Source organism: Equus quagga, chromosome 5 (assembly GCF_021613505.1).
Source record: "Equus quagga isolate Etosha38 chromosome 5, UCLA_HA_Equagga_1.0, whole genome shotgun sequence".
In the NCBI taxonomy this organism is placed as follows: domain Eukaryota; kingdom Metazoa; phylum Chordata; class Mammalia; order Perissodactyla; family Equidae; genus Equus; species Equus quagga.
Genome location: NC_060271.1, coordinates 127052131 through 127076076, shown reverse-complemented (window position 1 = coordinate 127076076; position 23946 = coordinate 127052131). Strand labels below are relative to the sequence as shown.

The window sequence follows — 23946 nt, the reverse complement described above, 5'->3', positions numbered from 1 at the left end:
GTTAGAATCCAAAGCTTACACTCATAGCTAGCGTTCTATACTGCCTCCAGAAAGGACACAGGGGCTACACTCTAGCCCCCAAGCACAAATCCATCCTCATTTCCCATATTCCCCTGCTTCATACTCAGATCCACCAGGTAAGATTTGTGCATAGCAGGTAGAGGGCAATTGGAGCCTTCCCCAAACTTAATTCAGACGAGCCAATAAGGACCATTTACATGCACAGTTAAAGGATGCATCAAACTAAGATATAAAACCAACCTCAACAACAGTAGATACTAATCTCATGAAAATAACTTTCACCAAATATGGCTTGATCTTAGGCCTGATCACCATAAAAACAAAAAACCTTCCTGCTCTTTCATTTTCTTACAGGATGTTTCTACAAAGCACATTATTTTAAAGCAAATTTTAGGAGTTTAAAATGCTTGCTGTAAAAACACCACAAGGGGACCGGTCCCAGAGCACAGTGGTTAAGTTCAGCACGCTCAGCTTCAGATCCCAGGCATGGACCTAGATCACTCGTCAGCCATGCTATGGCAGTGACCCACATATAAAGTAGAGGAAGACTGGCGCAGATCTTAGCTCAAGGCTAATCTTCCTCAGGAAAAAAAGAAGAAAAAAAAACCACCATAAAGTCTTTATCATGCTTCAAACAACAGCATTTAAGAAATAGATAGGACTTGCTCCCCAGTCAGAATATAAATTCCTGGACTAGAGAATTTGTGTTTGTTTTGTCTATTGCCACATCCTCAGCACCTAAAATACTATCTGGCATTTAGCATACGCTAAAATAATATGTGTCAATTGAATTAACTGACAGCAAAACAAAGTTTTCTAAGTGATCTGATGAGTGTCACAAAAGTTCAAAATTGGAATAGAGTGATGAAAGGGGACAGTCTGTTCATAAAAATCAGATACATCAAGGAGGTAGATTTATATGGAAGCTACAGATCTGAGTGAGAGAAGAATGCTTTCCTAATATAGATAATTAAACTGACAGAAGAGCAAACTATACTAGTAACGGTATCCATTTACAATCTAGATACTTGGACATGTCATTATACTTCAGTGGAAAAAATATTTCAGAATACATATTTCCCTAAATTTCACCATTCTCTACACTTCAAAATAATTGATTAGTTCTGTCATTACCTTTTTAAAAATGCCCAAATTTTAGCTACTTATTCTTTCATTAGGAAAGCAGAATGACAGAATGCTTAATAAAATTCCGGGAAAATGTTTTTCATTAATTCTGTTCACAAGAAAAATATCAGTCATGTAAATTAATCCCTAAATGGGTTAGGTGAAATTGTGTTCAAAAAGACCTAGAAAACGTAGTGCTCGTTCCAAAGAACTATAAAAAGTTTGGTTAGCTGCAAAACTTACACTTTGAATCCAAAGTTCTGCAAACACAAAACAACCTTTACATATACTTTATTTCACCTTTTTCCCCTATTGTTTCCACTTTGCTTGGGAAGTCTTAAAATCTAAATGCATCATCCCTGCTAAAAAAAGGAAGTACACGGTAAACTTAAATTATCTCTTTACAAAATAACAGCCGCTTTTGCTTAATTTTAGGATTCTTTATATTAGAACCCTATTCATTGTTTTATTCCAAACAATAAACTTTGCTGGTTTCATTTGAAGGTAACATTTATCTGTCAGCAGGAAAGCAACGAATATAACAAGTTCTATTATTTTCAACTATTCTCTCACCAATTACTTCTCACACTAAATATAAATGTTTTATTTCAAAGAAATTTTATCAAGAATACACTGACAAAAAGTTATTTTATTCATGTTCTATGTGTTGGAAACAAAAGGCTAAATAGACAGTGTATCACGACTAATTGCCACCTTTTAGGCACTGGGTTTTAAAATGTGGAGTTATACTTATTTCTATTATTTAGCATAGAAGAAAATGTTCTAGCAAATAAAGGCCAAAAAATAATAACAATTTGGGCCTATATGTATAACTACCCTGTGGGGACCATCACTGAACAAGCCAAAGTGATCTAAAACTCAACGGGAAAACAATCAGAAAGCTATTTATCCCTCAGAACACCAAGCGGAAAAAAGCTCTCTAAAGGTATCATTCAAAGTTCTCTTCAGGACCAGTGGGTTTGAGTTTATTAATAAATGACTTAGAAAACAGAGCAGAGACTAAGATATCTTCAAACTTACTAATATTCTCAGATGTTACCCACATGTAAAAGAGACAAGGGTGAAACCACCACCCACCGCTTGATTCTCCTCCTCCCACAACTAGCTTAATCTCTAGGACCCAGCTGCATCATCTATTTAGTAAATTTGGTAATTTTACCTGTCCAAAATGAAAACAAGACTTTTGTTTCCAACACATAGAACATGAATAAAATAACTTTTTGTCAGTGTATTCTTGATAAAATTTCTTTGAAATAAAACATTTATATTTAGTGTGAGAAGTAATTGGTGAGAGAATAGTTGAAAATAATAGAACTTGTTATATTCATTGCTTTCCTGCTGACAGAAAAATGTTACCTTCAAATGAAACCAGCAGTATTTAACTGTCAAAAAAAAGCATTGTTATTAATACTAGCAAGGTTTTTCATGATTAGCGAAATAAAGGATACATGTGACTGGCTGGCATTTTAAGACTACTTTATGATAAATAGTAACACCATATTAATAACATCAAAGATTATATTTACAAATACCTAACAAATGCAATAAACTCCACTGATACCATCCTTTGTACATGGCACCAGGCCAATGCAACCAACAGTAATAAGAAACAGTGAAGAGCTGATTTATGGGGTAGAAATAAGCAACAATTTCCACAAGCCATCTTCTCTCTCTCAAATGCTTAAAACCAAGTTTGAAAATAGATTTTTGACCATGAATGAAGGATGATTTGATTATTTCTGAGGAGAACTAATTTGTAAAATCATTAATGTTTAAGGGAAAGTCATAAACTCTAATACAGAGCTACTGAAGAATTTTCCAGAAAGTTAAATAACTGAGAAAGGCTGCTTTTTACAAAGGTGTTTGATGTCAACAAAACAAGGAGCGATGGATAAATAGAAATGTCAATGATATGAAAATTGACCCCTAGACCACCACCATTATCACCTGCCTCCTGGACAGATGACTGATTTTGAAGAAGAGACACTGAAGGTCATCAGAATAATGAAGAATACCCATGCTTGCTACAAGAAAAGTTACTAGGGAAAAAAAAGGCATTCTTAAACCCAATTTCAGTGGCCACTTATACTTTAACAAGAGTAAGTTAAAATGGGAAACATAAAAAAATAAAATAAAATAAAATATTTATGTAATAATTTTTACATTCAGCATTTGGTGTTATATACATATTTATAAATGCATGTTTTATTTTTTCTTTATTTTTGTGATGATTTTCATATTTATAATATTGCACCTATGGAAAACAGGGGCTCAACTTAAAATTGGTGAATTACAACTTTCACTTATAGCAATTAACTAAACTATAGATTCTCGGTGGCCAGTATTTCATTCAGCGAGTGAGAATACATATTAAACGTGATGATGAAAGATCTAAGGTCTAAGAGTCAATTAAGGATTAATGGGGACTATCCTCATACTGGGGAGGCCCAAAAGTACATGCCCACAACTACCAAAAGGGAAGTAATATGAGGGAAATCCAGTCAATTTCACTCCCTATTCTCTGTTACCTAAACCGACACAGAACCAGTAGAGAGAATAATAGTGAGGCCCTTATTTCACACTACTTAAAGACAACAAGATCATGACAAAACTCCTTTGGTCCATTAATTAAACCAGAAAAATCTGCCAGGTCAAAGATAAAAGTATATGACATCTGAAGTTATCAACTACAAAATTAATGAAACTTACCAAAATGTTCATGAATTGTATCTGTGTACATTATAAATCCTGACCCTATACAAGGTTGTAGTGCTGACGGAATTTGAATAAAAGGATTAGGAAGGAAAAGAATATTTTTATCTCCCCTTTTATCAAAAAAACGGTACAGACAATGCAGACCCCAAGCCACAGAAAGATTGATTTCCTTATTGTTACCCTTCAAAGTCCTTGCATTATTCCAGCCGCTAGGCCTGTGTTGAATGGGAATTTCACACGCTATCTATAAAGCTATCCAACTTTGCTCAGCCTACGGCTGACACTTATATAGTCCTTACTATGTGTGAGCATAAATATAAAGCTCTAACTAATTGTGTGTGTGTGTGTGTGTGTGTGTGTGTATTCAGCAGTCCTGATAGATAAACAACATTATTGTTCCCATTTTACAGTAGAGGAGATGGAGGAAACAGAAATGTTAACTAACTTATACAAAGTCACACAGCCAAAAAGTTACACCTGGGATGTGACCCCAGGCAGTCTGGTTCCAGAGTCTGTGCTCTCAGACACTATGATGTCCTACTTAACTGAATCTCCCCTTTTCCAGCTCAAAGTCCCACTTCTCACAGACATTTCTATGATCGTTCCAGGCCAGACTGCTTTCTTCCTGTTCTAAATCCTCACTACTTATAACTGGACAATTCATCTGGCATTTACTCCTATTTAACTTTATGATAATAAAGGTGGTATATTCTCACGTTTTCCCAGAGTTCTTATCTATTACTTTGTTAAGTTCCTAGTACATATTTTGTATCCCAACTAAAAGTAAATATTCTTTTCTTGTAAATACTCCTTAGCATCCATCACAACTCCTAGTTGTATTATATGCTCAGCAATAAAATATAAATAATCATTTTAACAAATTTATATAAATGCATTATTTAATTTAATCCTCAAACACGCCATAAATTACACATTACAACTATAAATTTGCAGGTAAGTAAACTATATGAGCTTAAAAATCATCACTGACTCACTGAATGAACGAATAAATGAATAATGATCAGGAGAAACAGATCCACTGGTATTCTCTTAATTCTAAAATCGAAGCTCTCAAAAACAAACAAAAAACTCTTAAGAACTACAAAGATAAGATTTAAGTAAGCTGTAAGACTTACCTGAACAATAAACGAAATATATAAACGCCAACTTAAGAGGAAGACCACAGATCTAAGACTGTGCAGCTAACTCTTCCAGTGTTCATCCTCTGCTAACATAATGACCTGAATATACATCTTTCAGAGCAGAGGCGCTTCACATCCTCAGCACCTAACTCAGAGAGTGACCTCAGCAAAATGATTCAGTCAGACAGTTAATTAGCAAGCTTCTTAAATAAAACATAAATAATATGAATAAATAATTGGAAGCACTGTGTTACTCTGTTGAAAAACTCTTCAAAGAAAGAAAAAAATTATATTTCAAAAACCAAGTTGTGGAATGGCAATAGGAAGAAAAAACGTGGATATAAGATAGCTAAAAAGAAACATAAAAATTACAAATGAGCACTTTAACCTCGTCTAAATGGACAGAATATTTATAACATGTATATTTATAACATTGCCTTTAACTGTATCAATCTAGTGTTCATTAGAGGAAAAAAAAAATGAAAACTTCTGTGATGTTCCCAGATGAAGCTTATCAGACTTTTTTCCATATTACCAAACCTTGTGTGTATTTCTGTTACTGCTGTCATCACACTGAATTATAATTATTTATTTGTGTGCTCCTTTAGTAAACTATAAGTGCCTTCAAAGTTTCCGTCATTTTTATAGCCTTAGTGCAATACCTAGCATTCACTTAAACCTCACCAAATACTTAGTGGATGGCAGGCTAGACGGACTGAAGAATGGATAGATGAAGATGAAAAAAAATAACTGAAAAAACAAAAACTACCCCAAAACCATTGGGTTATTTACAGCTCAAGATCAATACGCTTTCCCTGTGGCTAAAGATTTAGAGGATGGACCTGAGGTTTTTTCAAATGTTTCTGATTTAAAATTTCTAAAACAGACTGTACAACTCCCTGTCTTACACCTGTGCTGTCAGAAACACTGCAATATTGTACACTGCAGGTGATCTTCCCTGTGTGGATGAGCATGCATGAGCACAAAGAAATATGGAATGTCCTAAGCTTTTAATAAACACAGAAGCAAAAAAGGTCATTTGCTCTGAGATGCTGTGGTAAAAGTCTATTTACAGACTTTTCATCATGAGTTCTCTGAGTCTAGGCCAAATAACACTGCAGATGGTCATACAATCACAAGTGAAGAAATGAAAATCCCAAAAATGAAAAGTGAGAGGTCCTGCTGTGAATTTCACAGGCTGTGGCTGGGAAGATAATGGCCTAGGTTATCTGCAGTCCAAGTACTTCTAACACATCCGCATTGCTGATGAGATTCAAAGTTAAACTAGAGATTATAGAAAGAGAAAGAAAGCAAAACATTGGAGAATTTTTGCAGGAAATGGATCTCAATTTAATAAACACTCATTCACAAAATCAAAGGCAGGAAGTAGATGAAGAGGTAAAGGAAATGAGCCTAGAATAAAAACAGGCTCCAGATTATCAAAAAAGAAACAATATCAAATAAATATCCCTATGCCTACATGTCTAGATCACTTTCTATAATGGTCAGATTAAGGAAAGCCTTTAATCCACTATAAATTCAGAAATCCACTTAGATCAACTACACAGAGAAGCTAAACTTACAGTATACAGAGCAAGGTGGCTGGTGGAACTCATACAGTGTGATTAAATAAATATATTATAAGAAAGGACAAAGTATGTTCTAGAACAACAGGGATAGGAACTCAACTAAAGAGGTGAACAAACCTAAACATCTGGCACCCAATAAAAATACCAGGTATACAAAAAAGCAGGAATTTATGCTCCATAACCAGGAGAAAAATCAATTTCTTAAAACAGACCAAGAAACACCACCAATAACATGATAAGGAGAGACATAAAAAGTAAAAAAGACCCAAATCTAACTCCTGGGAATGAAAAAGTCAGTAGCTGAGATGAAACACACATTTATGGAATTAAAAGCAGACACTGTAGAAGAAAAGATTAGTAAATTTATAAAGATACTGTAATAGAAATTATCCAAAATGAAACACAGGGAAAAAAAGACTGAAAAAAATGGACTGTGAGAAAAGATCAAGTGGCTAACATACAAGTAAGTGGAGTCCCAAAAAAGAGTGTGCATCCTGGGCATAGGAATGGGGAGAGAAAAAATATTTGAAAAAATAATAAGCATGAATTTCCTAAATTTGGCATAGATTCAAGAAAGTCAATAGCAACATCAAAATAAATACAGAGAAAACCACAAAATAAACATGAAGAAACCACATCAAAGCACACCATAATCAAATAGCTCAAAACTAGCTATAGGGAAAATCTTAAAAGCATCCAAATAAGACACATCACATAGAGAAACAAAGATAAGAATGACGACAGACTTATCATCAAGAGCAATACAAGCCAGAAGACAGTGAAGCAAACTTCTAAAGTACTAGAATAATAAAGACTGGCAGACTAGATTTATACTATGGAAAACTATTTTCAAAAATAAAGACTTCTTCAGACATACAAAAGCAGAAAGAATTCATCACCAGCAGACTAGCACTATAAGAAATGCTAAAGAAAGTCTTTCAGACAAAAGAAACTTGATACCAGAGAGAAATCTGTATCTACACAAAGTAATGAAGAGCACTGGAAATGGCAAATAAATGAGTAAATATAAAACATACTTTTAATTTAAAACAAAATCACTGTTTAAAGAAAAAATTATAAAAATGTTATTGTGGAGTTCATAGTAGACATAAAAGTTAAATGTATGACAGCAATAGTACAAAAGCCAGAGGAGGAAAATGGAAAAATACTGTGTAAAGTTCTACATTATACATGAAGTGCTCCTATATTATCTGAAGGTAGACTATCATAAGTTAAAGATGTATACTATAAACCCTAGAGCAAACACTAAAAAAAAGAGAAAGAAAAAGAAAGTAAAACTATTAATCCAATAAAAGAGATTAAATGGAATTATAAAAATTCAAAAGCAGGCAGGAAGAGAAGAAAAGGGAAACAAGGAATAAATGGGACAAATAGTAAACAAATACTAAAATGTTAGCTTTAAACTGAACCATATTGAACTACACATTAAATATAAATGGTCTAATAAGCATGCCAATTAAAAGGCAGAGATTGCCAGATTAAACAGCAACACTCAACTATAGTCTGTCTATAAGAAACACACTTTAAACATAAAAAAACAAAATGTTAATGTACATCCAGCATTAGAAAAGTAAGAGGAGCATTCAATTGAAGGACATGAGAAATCTGATCTCTTTTGAGAGGTAAGAATAGTTCTTTACACTTTTCCAGAGCTTAGGGAAAACAGCCCTCATAAGCCATCTCACTTATTTAACAGGCAAAACTAAGCTGTGCTGTTAGAAGTCAGGGGAGTGGTTCTCTGGGGTGAAGTGACTAGAAGAGAGTAAAATGAGAGGACACAACGGATGCTTGCAACATTTGTTTCTTAATCTTGTTCACTTTCTGAAAATTCATCAAATTACACATTTATGATTCATTCATTACCCTGTATCTATAATTCATTAAAAATTTAAATAAGAAACTTCAACTGTATTTGAGACAATGCTCACTAAGTAGCTTTTTAATTAATAATTTGGAATCTTAGGTAGCTGATACCACGGAAGGGGTGCTGTCCCAGATGAGAAATCAAAGCATTGGTGCCATCAAAGAGGAATATTCCCTATTATAATTTTGCATTTTATTTATCAGTCTTTTGCAAGTCTACTTGATGTAGTTGAAACTAAAAGATATCTATAATATGACATTCCTATCAACATGTTCCAAAAAACTGCTGCTGCTGCCACTGCTACAGCCATATACTCTATGACCACACACAACCCTCGCTGTAAACTGAATGCCAATTACAAGCTGGGAACTGTGCTAGGTGATATATCTCTTAGGTTACTTAATCATCACCTAACTGTTCAATTTCCTCATTTCACATGTGAAGAAACTTAAGTTCAGAGAAGCTAAGTGACTTCCCCTAGTTACACAGCTAGCAAGTATCAAGACTAAGATTTATGCTCATTATTTCTGACTAAAAGCCTTTGCTCTTTCCAGGGTGCCATACTATGGCTTCTCCATATCAAGTATGTGTCAGACCATGTCATGCAATCCCAACGCTTATGTCCGTCATGGGTCTTTTTTCACATTTCTTACATATAGCATCTATACTTTTAGAAGTAAATGAAATTGGTACACATTGAGGTCAAAACATTTCTTAAAATAATGCATACGGTTTGTCTACAAAATATGAATTTGATTCTTAATAGAATTTTCCGTATTACAAATACAATATTTAAACAGGCTTGCCTCTATCAGAAATTGGGAAAAGCGCCTCACAGAGTTATTTATATGTTAATTATATAGTGTGTGATAAAGAGATTCACTGCTGTTACAGACAGGTATTTACATATTAATGAAATCTTGACTGGAAAAGACAGTGTGTGATCAAAAAGAATTATAGGGACTATTTCCCTGAGGTAATTCAACCATTCAGAAGATATAATAATCTACTTAAGGATCACATGTTCTGAAATTATTGGTCAAGGTATTTAAAGTTTGGAAGAAAATGAATAATGAAAGAAAAATCTCATCTCTATGAAAAGAGTGTCATTTGGTATCAGTAGGTAATGCTGAACCAAGTAACAGATTTTCGGGGGAACGAATTAGTTTAAAAGAAAAAGCACCCTCTCAAAGATTTCTTAATTTCAAATAAAACCAGAAACTTTAAACTGTATTAAGCCACGTTGAAAACACTTGATAATAGTTACATACACACTAAAATGATAATATAATTCACATTATTTTAAATGTAAATCCCCATTTCATGACATATTTCACAAATGCCTCTCAATTTTTTTGCCCTGAAAGCAGGATAATAAGCCCTTTTGCTTATCTCACAAACATGTGATGAGAATTATATGTGAGACATAAAACATTCATAAATTTTAAAAAGCATTTCATACTCAATCATGAAAGGTTTGTTGAATAAAAGAGGAAATGAAGTAATCAATCAGTACACCTTCATTTCTTTAGTACTTCTCAGAGTATCAAATACACAACAAATATCAACATCAACATACTTCCCAAGGTCCATAAAAATTACTCTGAAATAATAATTGTTTCTACCGTCTTCAAGAAATCGCCCTAAGTCCATTTTGTTGCTTTAAATAAACAGAAAGACAGGAACTAATAGAGTCAAGATCTAACGTGCCCACAGTGCCAGGAGACACGCAAACAATTATCCCATTGCCGGCCCCAACCCTGACCCCAGACAGTCAAGGCTATCAGACCTTTCTTTCCTGATCCAAACACCAGGTAGTTCCTGGATTCAGAAATGGCCAACATATGCCATTTTGTAAAGTATTCTCTGTACTCCTCCCTACTGACAGTCACCGCAGAAGGCCAAATGCTTATTCCAAGCCTAAAATACAAACTAATGCATTGGTTTTTGCTCACAGCAGTTCAGAAATAAACTGCACATGTGGGAATTGAATTTTGATTAACCAGCTAATCAACTTTTCAATTTTAAAGGGAGAAGAAACACTTTTATGTCTCCCATGAGAATCAAAAAAGTGAATGCAACGCCCCCATCTTTCCATAATTATTTCATCATGTAGGCTACAGGTTAGATGATATTTCCTTACAACAACAAAATTAAGGCAGGAATAGAATGCCCAATAAAAATCGCTTTTTTAAAAATTTCAGGGAAAAAAAAAGAAATCTTTATTAACAAGACCAGGCTACATAAAAATGTAAGTAAAAAGAGGTTCATAATTGTTTATTGGAAATCTTCTGCACCAATTCATTGTCAACCAACAAATTAACTGGGAACATCTTTTGGATTCTGTGACTAAATGATATAAGTGAAGACTGAGTAGGTGGAACAATTTCTGGTTAAATATTTATTCAGACAATGCCTTCCTATTCAAACTTCCCAACATCAAAAACAGACTCAACCTTCAAGGTCTGGATCAAACTTTACCTCTTCCAAGAAGGCTTTCCTGATTGGCCTCCCTTGTAACAGAAAGTAAACTTTCCCATCTCTCAACCTATCTATACTCCTCCTATGACACAGATTTTAATTTTATGGTAGTTATATCTATACCTACCCTATCTGATCTTCCCTAAAAGATTTTAATTTGTCTGTGGACAGGGACCTGATCTGACTCATATTGTACCCACCTATTTAATCTAATATAATGCCTCTATATGGAACATAAATAATCCCTAAATTTTTATCAAAATAACACTAAATTTTATACGACTCATTCTTCTTCTTTAAAGTGTTCTTTCACTGAAAATAAACTAAGATAAAACAATTTAAAAACGCTTCAATTTTTAAATCACAGGTACTCATGATTAATTATAAATTTCACTAAAAAAAGTTAAAATTCAAAAATCAACATTGGCTTTTCATGAAACATTAATATGCTTCTTATGGGAGAAAAACTTCCAGAATATCCTTAAAACTATGAAACTAAACCAACAATAATTGATTTGGTACTGTCTTCAACCAAACAATAATCGACCTTCTGAATTGAAAGCTGCCTAGAGTCAAATTTGACTTCAATGAAAAAGCCAGTTCAAATTATTTCACCTCTGAAAAAAACACAAATTAATGTAAAATATCAAAACATCACCAATTTGAAAGTGAAAGTGTAGTAAAAAGTAAACTCTAAGCTACCTTTCAGTTATGAAGAACAGAAATAATGCCATCTGACCTTTTTAAAGGTAAATTCTCTACTAACAATTAAGTTATAAGGTAAATCAACTTGACCTAAATCAAATTTGTCCTAATGGGACTTTTACTAAAATGCACTTTGATGTTTGCTTTTATGACATAAATTTTCTGTTGTTTTAATAACAGAAAAAGTCTCCACGTTTGGCTATTTAAATCCAAGATTTAAAAAACAAAGTAATAAAAGAGATATCAAAAGTTCCCTTCAGTTTTGATGCCTTTTTTAGCACCAAAGCATGAAGACGAGGTGCTCTACAAGGAGTCAGGCAACAATGGTGATGTTGCCTCCCATCTAGAATCAGACTTCATCTTCATCCTTTACTCTATTTAAGAAATACTTTAGCAGCATAAATAGAAACATGACCCACAGGTGGCAAGCCACTCTACATCTTATTTCATTGTAATACTAATTTCACTAAAAGTGTATCATGCCCTGAGGACATTATGCTAAGCGAAATAAACCAGTCACAAAAAGACGCATATTGTATGATTCCACTTACACCAGACCCCCTACAGTAGTCAAATGCATAGAGAGAGAAAGTAGAATGGTGGTCGTCACGCTGGGGGAGGGAAAAATGAGGAGCTGTTGTTTAACGGGTACGGGGTTTGTTTCACAAGACAAAAAGAGTTTTGGAAATTGGTGGCACAACAACACAAATGTACTTAAGACTACTGAACTGTACACTGAAAAACGGTTAAGATGAGAAATTGTGTCATGTGTATTTTACATACAAATAAATAGATAAAAAGGATTTTAAAAATATTTTTAATAAAATAAAAACTGTATCAAAGCCAAATGGCCCTACTGGTTCCTATGTTTAACACAGAGTCAAAAACATGATTTATATTCACTCCAAATATTCACTCCAAAAAGGACTGTAGGAGAACATAACTAGTGTATCATTTTGCTTGTGGTCTGAAAAGTCCAAGAAAGGTTTCTTTTCCAGATTGTTTCAAAAGAATGGCTTCTGAGTGCATCTCATTTTACTCTGCCACACCAGCCCCTGTGTCTTCCAAATCTCTTCACATCGCAACCATTTACTCATTCAACAGTTACTAACCATCGATGCAGTGTCACTATATTCACAGCAATTTACTATGAGATATGTGTTGGTCTGGTCATAAAAAGAAAAAGCTTGCCACAGGATACTAGCAGCCTTTGGAAACAGAAAAATATCCTCCAAATTGGTCATCCAAAGGCCTTCTAGTTTTGGCTGAGTGACAAAGACTTATCAGTGAGGAGCAGAGGATGTAAAACTTATTTATCTGATGTCACTGCCCAGGGAAAAATGGGAACGGGGGGGCTGGCCTGGTGGCGTAGCAGATAAGTTCACAAGCTCTGCTTCGGCAGCCCTGAGTTCACAGGTTCAGATTCCAGGTGTGGACCTACACACCACTCATCGAACCATGCTGTGGTGGTGTCCCATATACAAAGCATAGGAAGACTGGCACAGATGTCAGCTCAAGGCCAATTTTTCTCACAAAAAAACAAAAAAAGGGAATGGGAAAATTCCTGGGGACCCTGGAGTTTGTGTTGCTTCATCAAGCGGGTCAGGGAGCACCAAAGGGACAAAGGCCTAAAAAAAGCAGGGATGATTTAGGGTTGGCAAGGGAATAAAATGCCAGGGACAAACACATGAGTTAAAGTGTGCACAGCACAAAGAGGCCCTGGCTCTGCAGGTGACAAGGAGGAATACTTCTGCCAATTGGTTCGTCATCCCATTTATCATACTGTTTTGCAAGGTTGTTCCAAATGAAGGCAGGTGAAAGTGCTTTTTATGCTCTGGGACAATAGCAGTTTCTGAATATGGGACCAGGTATCACTGACATAAGGTGAGGTTGACATGCTAAGTGATCTAAACAACTGGTGATATAAAATTTTTCACTCAACCACTTTTGAGTTTTAGCCTTAATGATATGTCACATAAATTACTGTGGAACTAAAGGTAGAGAATGATTAGAAGTTAGCCAACAAATAATTTATACAATCACAAATTCAGAAAAGAAAATGGAAACATCTAAAACACATTTTCATGGTTCCCACAAGCACTGTCCACCTGCATGCTACAGCATGCTTTTCACAGTCAAACTTTCAGTCATCAAATAATCTAAGTAAGCTGAGATATTCACAAACAAACAAACTGCCAAGTTACTATAGTAACGGCTCTTCTAGGCTGATGAAAAGAATGAGATGTTCCGGATATTCTATTTTCATCAACAGAGTTTTGCCACTTATACTATAAAATATTTTAAATATTGCAACACCCCAAAACACACTAAATATAATTCAATCTTTCCTTGTTGATTCTGGAGATAATCCAGGAATATAAATATGAGTATCAATTTTCATTGTTTAGTAAATACATGTGTCAAAGAATTTCTTGACTCACAGATACTGAACAACAGTTTATTTAACCATATATGAAAAGTAAATGAAGCTTAATGCAATGTGGTATCCTGGATCGGATAGTAAAATAGAAAAAGGATATTAGTAGAAAAATCAGTTAAATCCAAAAAAATATGTAGTGTAGTTAATAGTATTGTACATTCAGTTCTGCTATTAATGTTTTGAAAATGCAAATTTGTTCTAATGAATTGATATATTGGGAACAACTTGAGCATAACACAAATTTTGCATTTGCTGATGCACAATTTCATTCACAGGAAACATTAGGTGAACACAGAAAACTACACTCAGCTGAACCAAGCCATGTCAGAGTACTTGCGCATGGACACACACTCCCCAAATCTGCCAGCAACCTCGGTTCACCGAGTGCGTTAGGACCCACTCCCACCCACATCCGGTGTTACAACTTTCCATCGGACTTCTAGTTACCCTTTCCTTCCACTTCCCAGTAAGCACAAGCTGCAAGTCTTCCAAACCCATGCACAAGCGAAGTATTTTTCAGGTCTTTTTCAAGGTAAAGTGCCATGTTTTAATATTTATGTGTTAAATGTGTTAATATTTCTTAACATTTAACACATGTAAAACTATGGTACGATTTTTTTTTAAGTACCCAACTTTGTTCCACTGAACAAAGGTTTTGAGTGCTGGACCCTAACCCCATCCTTCCCACAAGCCTTCTGGTTTTCACCGTGCAATTTTGCACAGTGCGGTGATTTTTAGGAATGCATGTGTCACATTATATGTAGAACTTACTACTCCAGTGGTAATGTCTTAGTTTTGACAAATGTGCTATGATTATGTAAGAAGGAAGGGAAAGCCAGGTGAAGGGTATACAGGAACTCTGTGTTATCTCTGCAACTTTTCTGTAGCTATAAAATTACTACAATAAGAAGTTTAAAACAATAAGTATATGACATGTACAAGTAATAAGGCCAAGGCCGTAGCATGGGGTTCGGCATTAATAATAATTGCTAAGAGTAAAGCAGCACTTACTTGGTGCAAGCACTGTTCTCAGTGTTTTATACACATTAACTCATTAATCACTCTCACAACACTATGAAGTGAGTGCTATAATCATCCCCATTTTACAGGTGAGAAAACTGAGGTGCAGTTGAGAAGCTTTTCCAAGGTCACGAATCTCGGCAACTCGGCTCTAGAGTCAGTCTCTCACCCCTGTGCCACACTATTAAACAGACAGCTGTTCCAAAGACAACCATTCAAAACACTAGATTGTTCTCATCGTTCTGGAAAGGTTTTACCACAGGCAAAGAGGCATAAATGACGAATCTAAATAATCTTTCTACAATGTGTTATAAACATCAAAAATACTAAAAGTCAAAAAATATATATTTCTTTTTATGAAAAAATATCAAAAATTGTGGAAGCTAATAAAGATGGTAAGAAATATCACCTTTGTACTTTAAAACTAAAGCAGTCAACAAGAACATAAAGTGTAAACATTTTATAGCAATGACAAACTAAGGACAGGCAGCTAATAAAAAGATGTATCACCTATGACATAAAAGGTAATTTCAAAGTTTTAGAAAACTTGGTCACATTTCATCACTGTCAAATACACATGATGATTTAAAGTGACAATATAAAACACAAAAATAACACATACCACAGACGTTTCCCAGCAATCATAATCATAAAATTTGGTACGAAACTGGTTAAATGCCAAGGCAAAAGCTTTGCCAACGGGACCTCAAAACAGAGTAGGCAAAGGTCAACTTGTTCGTATAACTTCCTATTGCTTTCTAAAACATTATATAGCTTGAACTCTAAAATGTAAAACCCTACCTGCCCTTCCGTTACACTCACTCATTCAAAATGACTTACTGAGTTTCTGCCCTGTACGAAGCACTCTTCTAGGCACTGAGGCCACATGAGTGAACGAGACACAGAGTCTTTCCCTTACGGATTTCATATTGATGCATTCACTTATCCATTCATTCACCAATTACTGTCTGAGTGCCTACAACATGCCAGGCACCATTCTAAGGGCAGGGGGTAAGGAAGGGAACAAGACACACTAAAATCCTTGTCCTACTGCAGCTGACGGGCAAACAGTCAATAAAGAAAACCCACAGTAAGGTAGATAGTGATAAATGCCTAGAAGAAAATAAAGCAGGAAAGGAGGATTTAAAGTGAGGGTAAAGTTGTAAATAGGATTGCCAAGGAAGGTCAGAGAAAGTGGAGAAGACAAATAACCATATAATATGTTAGGAGTAAGTGTTATGAAGAACGGTAAACTCGGACATAAGGGCAAAAGAGTGAGGAGGGACTGAAGGCGATATGAAGAGTGGCAGGGGAGGCCTTCTGAAGAGGCAGCCTTTGAGTAGAGACTCTGCATGAAGTAAGAGGCCCATCACATGAAAGATTTTGGAAAAGGGCACACCAGCCAGGGGCACACTAACCTCAAAAACTCGATGGCGGAAGCAGGCATGGCATGTTCAAGGGACAGTAAGAGGCCCGTGTGGCAGCAGTGGAGAGTACGGGGACTGTACACAATTGTCTTAACAGCAAACTGAAGACTGTGCAGACACACCCAGCTATTCTGCATTTTGGGAGCCACGCATTTAGAGTTTAGTGACTTGTTTCAAATCAATTCGACAGATAACTAAAAAGCCATTATTACTTGCAAAATACAAGTCGAGGGCTGAAGGTAAGATAAAGCAGGATGAACCACAGCTCTGCCGCTGAGCGATGGATACTCTCACAGAAAAACAAGGCAGGCACCCAGAAAGTTCCACAGCAATTCAAGGCACTAAATGAGGAAGCAGCAAGATTATTTTACTAGTTTTCAAACACTGCAACTGAGGGGAAAAAAAGAAAGCAGAAAAGGCTGCAAATTTATTTAGAGTCTTTTCAACTCTTCTTTGTTCCTCAGTTTGCAAGCAGGATGCTATGCTGTAAGCAGGAATTGCTGTTAGTTTGTAAAGCATATCAGACAACTCCTGCTGAAGAGGAACAGTGTTTTATTCATTTCGAAATTCCTACCACAGTGCCAGGCACATGGAGAGTGCTCAGCAGACAGTGAGCAGGTAAACGGAGAAATGCATTCACGTTCCAACAAATCAGACACTTTGTGTTCACCTGACCTAATTGTTCCAAGTGATTTGAAAATGAATACCAAGCATTCAAAGAAGAACACATTTCCTCAAAAAGGAAATAATTTCTATAACTTATTGATCTATATGTCCATGAGAGTAAAACTTCAAACAGAGTAAAAGAGTGCAGGCTTTAACTATGGGCTAAAAGAGCAATTCTGTCTGTAGGGCCACCAGAGCCATGGTGAAATACTAACCTGGGTGCCTCCCATGGTAACATGTGAAAGTCCATCTGTTCTGCTGTGCTCCCTCAGGACATCCTATAATCTCTCTTCTTTTTTTTTTTTGAGGAAGATTAGCCCTGAGCTTACTGCTGCCAATCTTCCTCTTTTTGCTGAGGAAGACTGGCCCTGAGCTAACATCCGTGCCCATATTCCTCTATTTTATATGTAGGACACCTACCACAGCATGGCTTGCCAAGCGGTGCCATGTCCGCACCCGGGATCCAAACCAGCGAACCCCAGGCCACTGGGCAGGCCCCTATAATCTCTTTTTTAAATGGGCACAAGATGGACCTAATTTATCCAGTTTGCAAACATCTTCAGAGAACCCACTACAAGAGCACAACCCTTGGCTTTGGGAATCCAAAACTAAGAAAGAGACTGTCCTCTCTGCCTTTAGAGTGAGTAGGTTTAAGGCTGGGTGATTGTTAGAGAAGGGAACAAGGAGAAAGGCAGAAATAAAAGTGACTGCCAATGTGAAAAGTGTTACACTACAAGAACAAGGAATTATGAGAATATAGGGAAAGGAATAACTTATGGAAGACCTCATAGAAAAGGCTACGCCTGAAACATAATTGTGGTTTTGCTTCATAGTCACATAAAATTATAAGGAGATAGAGACGTTACTATTCAAACCTATTGTTTTTTCTCACTCTAACTATAGCAAAAATATTCTCAATGTGAAAGAGTTTCTTGAAAAACAAAGTAACAACAACAAAAGAAATCTCTATTTTCCCAATGTGTTTAAAATGAATATAATTTAAGGACTCATTAGAAATCAGAGTCTTTCCATATACCACAACAAAAATTCAAAATAATGTTATCTTCTAATTTCCCTCTGCTGCAATATGGTCTAAATACGAAAAGTATTTATTGCAATTTAAATCTGTTACGGCAGGTCCCATTAGGAAACCCACAGGGCATTCAAAGATAAGACAAGGTTGAACACTGTAAAACTACTTTACAAATCAATTCTGAAATTTCAGGTTAAAATCAAGTGTTTGCCTAAGCAATCATGGGAAGACTAGCAATCAATGCATCCAAATCTAAGGAGAAATTACCTTTAAAACAAACTGTAAGACAGTAGCCCTTTTCTCTATACTAACAATTTACACTAAAAAAAGTCATTTCTGTTCAGATTAGATCCATTTTGCAAACAGGCAAAAACCAATAAATGAATTATATTCTGAAATATTTATAAAATACATTTACAGACTATTCAGATCTAAAAGAAACTGAAAATGGAAAAGGGCATCCCAGGCTTTTTCTTTTTGTTCATTTTCATCATAACAAAGACTTCTTTAGTACTAAGAGTGGAATAAGGAGTTTACAACATATTTTTAGAGCTTACTGACCTACAACTCTAAATAAATATAGGCTTAAATCCTAGCTGCACTTATATAAAATTTAATATACTATCAAACCTTTGTAAATCTCAGGTTTCTGTAATAACAGGGCTAATACCAAAAGCATTTGGAGCCCAAGTCTAAGTATGTGCGAAATGCATGGTAATTAGCCTACAACTGTTGGCCATCATCATCAACACCTAAGCCTACAGCTATGATATTAGGTGGAAGTGACAGGCGAGGAATGAGGAAGCCAAATGACCCCCCAGTTCCAGTAACGTCCCTTAACACAGCAAGTTGCCGGTAGCTCAAGTATGTAACAATGATTTCAATCAGAACTGTCATAATCCCTCACAGTGTTTTAAAATTTACAAGCAGATGTCATATATAACGATTTACCTGATACTAAAAATATGCAATATGAGTAAGCAAGACAGGGACTATCAACTCATTTTAAAGATGAGTAAACTCAAATTCAGAAAGGATAAATCATGCAATTAATGACTGCGCCACATTTACTAATGGGCTACTTCACTGGATGTAAAAGGTCTCCCAAGTGGACACTTTAAGCAGGGTACGCTCCACAGTCCTCTCTGCTCCCAGGTGCCATTCAGGCCAGGGCCTGATGGCCTACCCATCCTTGAGTTATGCACTAAGGCAAACAGACTCTCTTTTCTGCATTCTCAAGAAGAGATGTTCTGGCCTCTGGAAACCCACTGAGTGGTACAACTAGGACTTAATGGTTCCACTGGGCTTAGAGTTTGTCACAAGTTACAGCCCAATCATCAAATAGCCTTGAACTGAGATAAGGAGCATTAGTCTACCTACTAGTAAAGTGATACTTTGATTTCCCATTTGTCTTTGTGCCACTGGAATTTCATAGAGAAAAAGCATCGTTGAGAAAAGCAGGATTCAGACATTCCCGGGTCCCCTGGATCTACTACTTAATATTGTCAGAACTACACTGCAGTCTCTAAAAGATACAACTAATTCAAACAGCTATTATTACCCTAAAAACTGTTTGGAACCATAAAACAGTACATATTGAACAGATAGCTTTCAACAAAAAGGAAAGTTCATGTTCCTTAAATTAATCCCATTTTGCTAGATACACACTCGTTTCAGGATCATTTAAAAATAAGTTAGAAATAATTTTATAATCAGAAAAAAAAGTTTACATAGATTACATTAAAATTATTTTTTTTTAATTTAAGGTGTTCAGTATGAAACAAAAATCGTTTTTATTAGAAAGAAGGTAAAATTCAGTTAACATAGTCACATACCAAGCTTCGGGCAGCAAAACAGAATATTCGTGTGGAGAAGTGGTCTCTGGGAAGTTGGAGAGAATCGCAAGGCGATGAGGAAGCAGGTCAGATCCATGATAAGTAAACAGGATTTCTAGGGCTTGTACATTACTTTCCTGTACAAAAGGCAAGGGATAAATTTCTAACGTGAACCTCAGAAACAAAGGGGTGATTTTGTATGACAACATTCAAAAAACTTAAAATTAATTTTTTATGCATTTCTGATATGAAGTGCTTTGAAATATTTCTGATTTTTCCTAATCTGGATCACTTTTCTCAATATAATGCTATAAAAATTATTTATTCTTAAAACAATTATGAATAAAATTTTTTTAAATATGATTCTAATTTCTCTACATTTATTAATATTACAACACAACAAGGAAATTTAATTATATATGCATGCATGCAATACTACATTAACTTCAGCTCAAAGATTTAGGGAGTGTTAATAACTATAATTATTTTATTTACAAAAAAGAAATTACCCGAGCATAAGTTCTTGCTGAGAGAACAATATTCTGATTCCTGAACTTCTTAAAGAATTCAGCATCATATCTCTGCTCAGATGCGTGAGGCACTCCTAGGATTTCCTGAGGGGAAATGGTGATTTAATGAAAAAGCTTTCAAACATGGGTGACAAGAAAATATTAAAAACCTTTACAAACTCTGCCTACCTAAATAAGGCCTGAATTAATTAAATTATCAACTGCTAACTAAAGTACTATAGCTGCATTCTCACCTTTACTTTGAAAATGGCCACATTTATAAATGCTGTTCATTAAAAAAAAAAAAGTCCAGAAGCAAATGAAATAGGCAGTAAAAATTGAACTAATTACAGCAGGACAACCAAAATCCAACACCTGTAAAAACAAATAAGCAACAGTGATACAAGGCTGGCATTCTGAGCGCCTGCCACATCTGTATGAGAACTTCCCATTAGCTTTACTGCTGCTGGAGCGACCCACGTGAAATGTAGACTGAATCATTCATTCATTCGAATAGTTACTGAGCGTCCACTATGTGCTCGGGGCACTGTGATGGGCAGCGGGGATACAACGAACAAGACACTGTCCCTGCTCTCCAAATAGCTTAAAATCTAGCAGGGAAGACAAACAAGCCAATAGGAAGAGCTAAAGGGAAACACATGGGAGGGATGCGAGACCTAGTTCTAAGAGGACAGCGAAGGCTTCCCAGAAGTGGCATGGAAGCTGAAACGTGAAAGACAAATAAGACTTAGCCACAGCAATTGCAAGTGTAAGTCTTCCCACTGTGGTGTATGACTTAGGGTTCATGTCTGTCATGTTTAATGCTGAACCCCAGATACCTAGCATACTGCCTTTCACATAAAAAATAACCACTAAACGTTTGCTAACTGAATCAATTTACTGAGATAGGAAAGAGGGAAGAATGAGCATGTTCAGAGGAGGTGAGAGAGGGAGGGTGGACAGTGAGAAGTTCACTTGCAAACATGTTGACTTTGGAACTATAGCACTGCTAACAGGAGCTCCCCAGAAGCCAGGTGAATACAAGGTCAGGAGTTCTGGAATAAGCTATGAGTTAGCTATATGACGTAGCATTATTAATACAGAAGTGAATATGATTCCAAGGGAGATTAAGTAGAATCAAATGAAAGGAGCCTGAGAAGCAACATCATTCAATCGAGGACCAAGGAAAAGGGAATCTACATCTGAAAAGTAGAAAGAGTAGGAGCAAGAGAAGTAAGGGGAAAAACAGAATTGAACTGCATATTCATGGCAACCAAAGGAAGAGAGCATTTCAAAAATGTTCTGTTTCTTGACTTCTCCACCACAATGATCATTTCCTTTATTTCATTTGTTACACATCCCATGACCATACCCTGGATCTCTCTCATCACCAAGCAGGCACTCTCTGGGATAGCAATGTCAAGCACGGGACTTGTGACCAGCGGCTCCTGTTCTCCCTGTTCACCCAGTACACGGCCTTCCAACAATTTCTCTACCTCGCCAAGACACCCAATCCACTGACTCGACTTCTTTTTTCACCTTCTCTCTCCCCTCAAAGTCTCTTTTCCCTTCTAAGGAGCTTAAAGTCCCTGGTCCAACATTACAAAGGGATTTCTTTAATCCCTTGCCTCTTTCCCTTATCATGGGACAACCTCAGCTCTCGTCAAATTCAACTCTGAACCCTGAATACAAGTTACTGGAAGTCACTGGAGAAATATCACAAAACCAACCTGACAGTTCTCATTTTAATTTCCAGATCTCAGCCTTTTTTGGATTCTGATTCAAATGAACCAAAAAACAACCTAACTAAAAAGGATTTGTGAAGCAACCTGGGAAATCTGAACATGAGTGGAGGTATCAGATGCTATTAGGGAATTACTACTAATTTTGTTAGAAATAACAGTGTTATTGTGGTTATGTTTTTGTAAGTCCTTATCAGTTAGAGATACATATTTAAGTATTTATGGGTAAAATGATAAGCTCGCTGGGATTTGCTTTAAAATAGTTAAGTGAAAGAAAAGGCAGCAGTGGGAAGGTGGAAAATAAAAGACACCAAACTGGCGAAATGTTGAAAATGGCTGAAGCTGGGCAATGAGTACATCAGAGTTCATCATACTATTCTCTATACTTTTACGAAGGTTTGAAATTTTTCATAATAAAAAGCTTAAAAGTTGATAAATTCAAAACAACAAAATTCAATGCTTAATTCTGTCCCTCAATGCTACTATATTTCCCTAACAAGTTCTCTTTCCAATTCTGTCAGGAACTTTTCCAAAACTCTAACTCTGTCCAGACCTCCAACACCCTATGCCCCTGCCCCACTGTCTGCTGAAAACCTTGCTTTACAGATTCTTTTTTAATTGACTGTTAGATAAGAAGTCCCTCATTTGCCAACCCACCAAAACTATATATCTACCTGTAACTATAACAATGTGATTTTCCTTCCTTCAGTTACAAATATGTGCTCCTAAAAAAGCCCCAAACTCCACTCACGCTCCAGATGCCATTTCTTCCATTTCTATAACCATGCAATTATCGCCTTTTTCTTCTGTTCAGTAAATTCCTCCTCGTCCACTACTGGTTCATTCCAATTAGCATACAAACAATACTTCTTGCTTCTATTAAGGAATTCCTTCCTCCTATCTCTTAATCTCATATACTCCTCTAGCTACCACCATCTCCTCCACTCCCCTTAACAACAAAACTTCTTGAAAGGGCTGCCCACAACCAGTCTCCACTTTCCCACTTCTCATTTTTCCCTAAACTCACTCAACCTCTAACAAAAATTCCAATTCAATTCAACTCCTTACACTGCATGAAAGACCTTTCAAAATATGACCACAAACTATTCCAACCATCTCTCCCACCTTTATTCTGTGCCCTTCCCTCCCCAACCCTCTCTAGGCCAGCTACCCTGACTAGCTCACTTTTTCAGGAGTGTTCAGTCTTCTTTCACACCCACAGGCCTTTCTTTATACAGCTCACTGGTTATCAGCACAGGCTACTGAATCAGAGAGACCTAGCTGTGAGTTCTTGCTTCCTATTTATTTAGACAAATTATTTACCTTCTCTAAGCCTCAGTTTTCATATCCATAAAATTGAGAGGATATAGTACTTGCTCAAAGAATTGTTGGGAAATAATCTGGATGAAACACATAAGACATTGGCTGACAAGAAGTCAGTCCCCAACAAATGTGTTGGTTTTTCTTAAGGTATTCTCCTACCGATGGGTTCCTTCAACCAAGCTCCTCAAGGAGCCAGGTGTCATCTTGAGCTCTGGGAATACTGCAGTAAACAGGACAAAGTCCCTCCTTTTATGGAGCTTCCATTCT

General features: G+C 36.0%; 1 protein-coding gene across 2 annotated transcripts in view; it reads right to left on the bottom strand.

Annotated features, from left to right (window-relative positions):
• Nucleotides 1–23946, bottom strand: part of NBAS (NBAS subunit of NRZ tethering complex) — a 337182-nt gene that overhangs the window by 222191 nt on the left and 91045 nt on the right. For both annotated transcript variants that reach the window (XM_046661718.1, XM_046661719.1), the window contains exons 20-21: nucleotides 20615–20719; nucleotides 20106–20242 (exon numbers count right to left, since the gene is read on the bottom strand). In XM_046661718.1, coding sequence (XP_046517674.1) covers nucleotides 20106–20242; nucleotides 20615–20719 — 242 coding nt within the window. The remainder of the gene's footprint in view (nucleotides 1–20105; nucleotides 20243–20614; nucleotides 20720–23946) is intronic.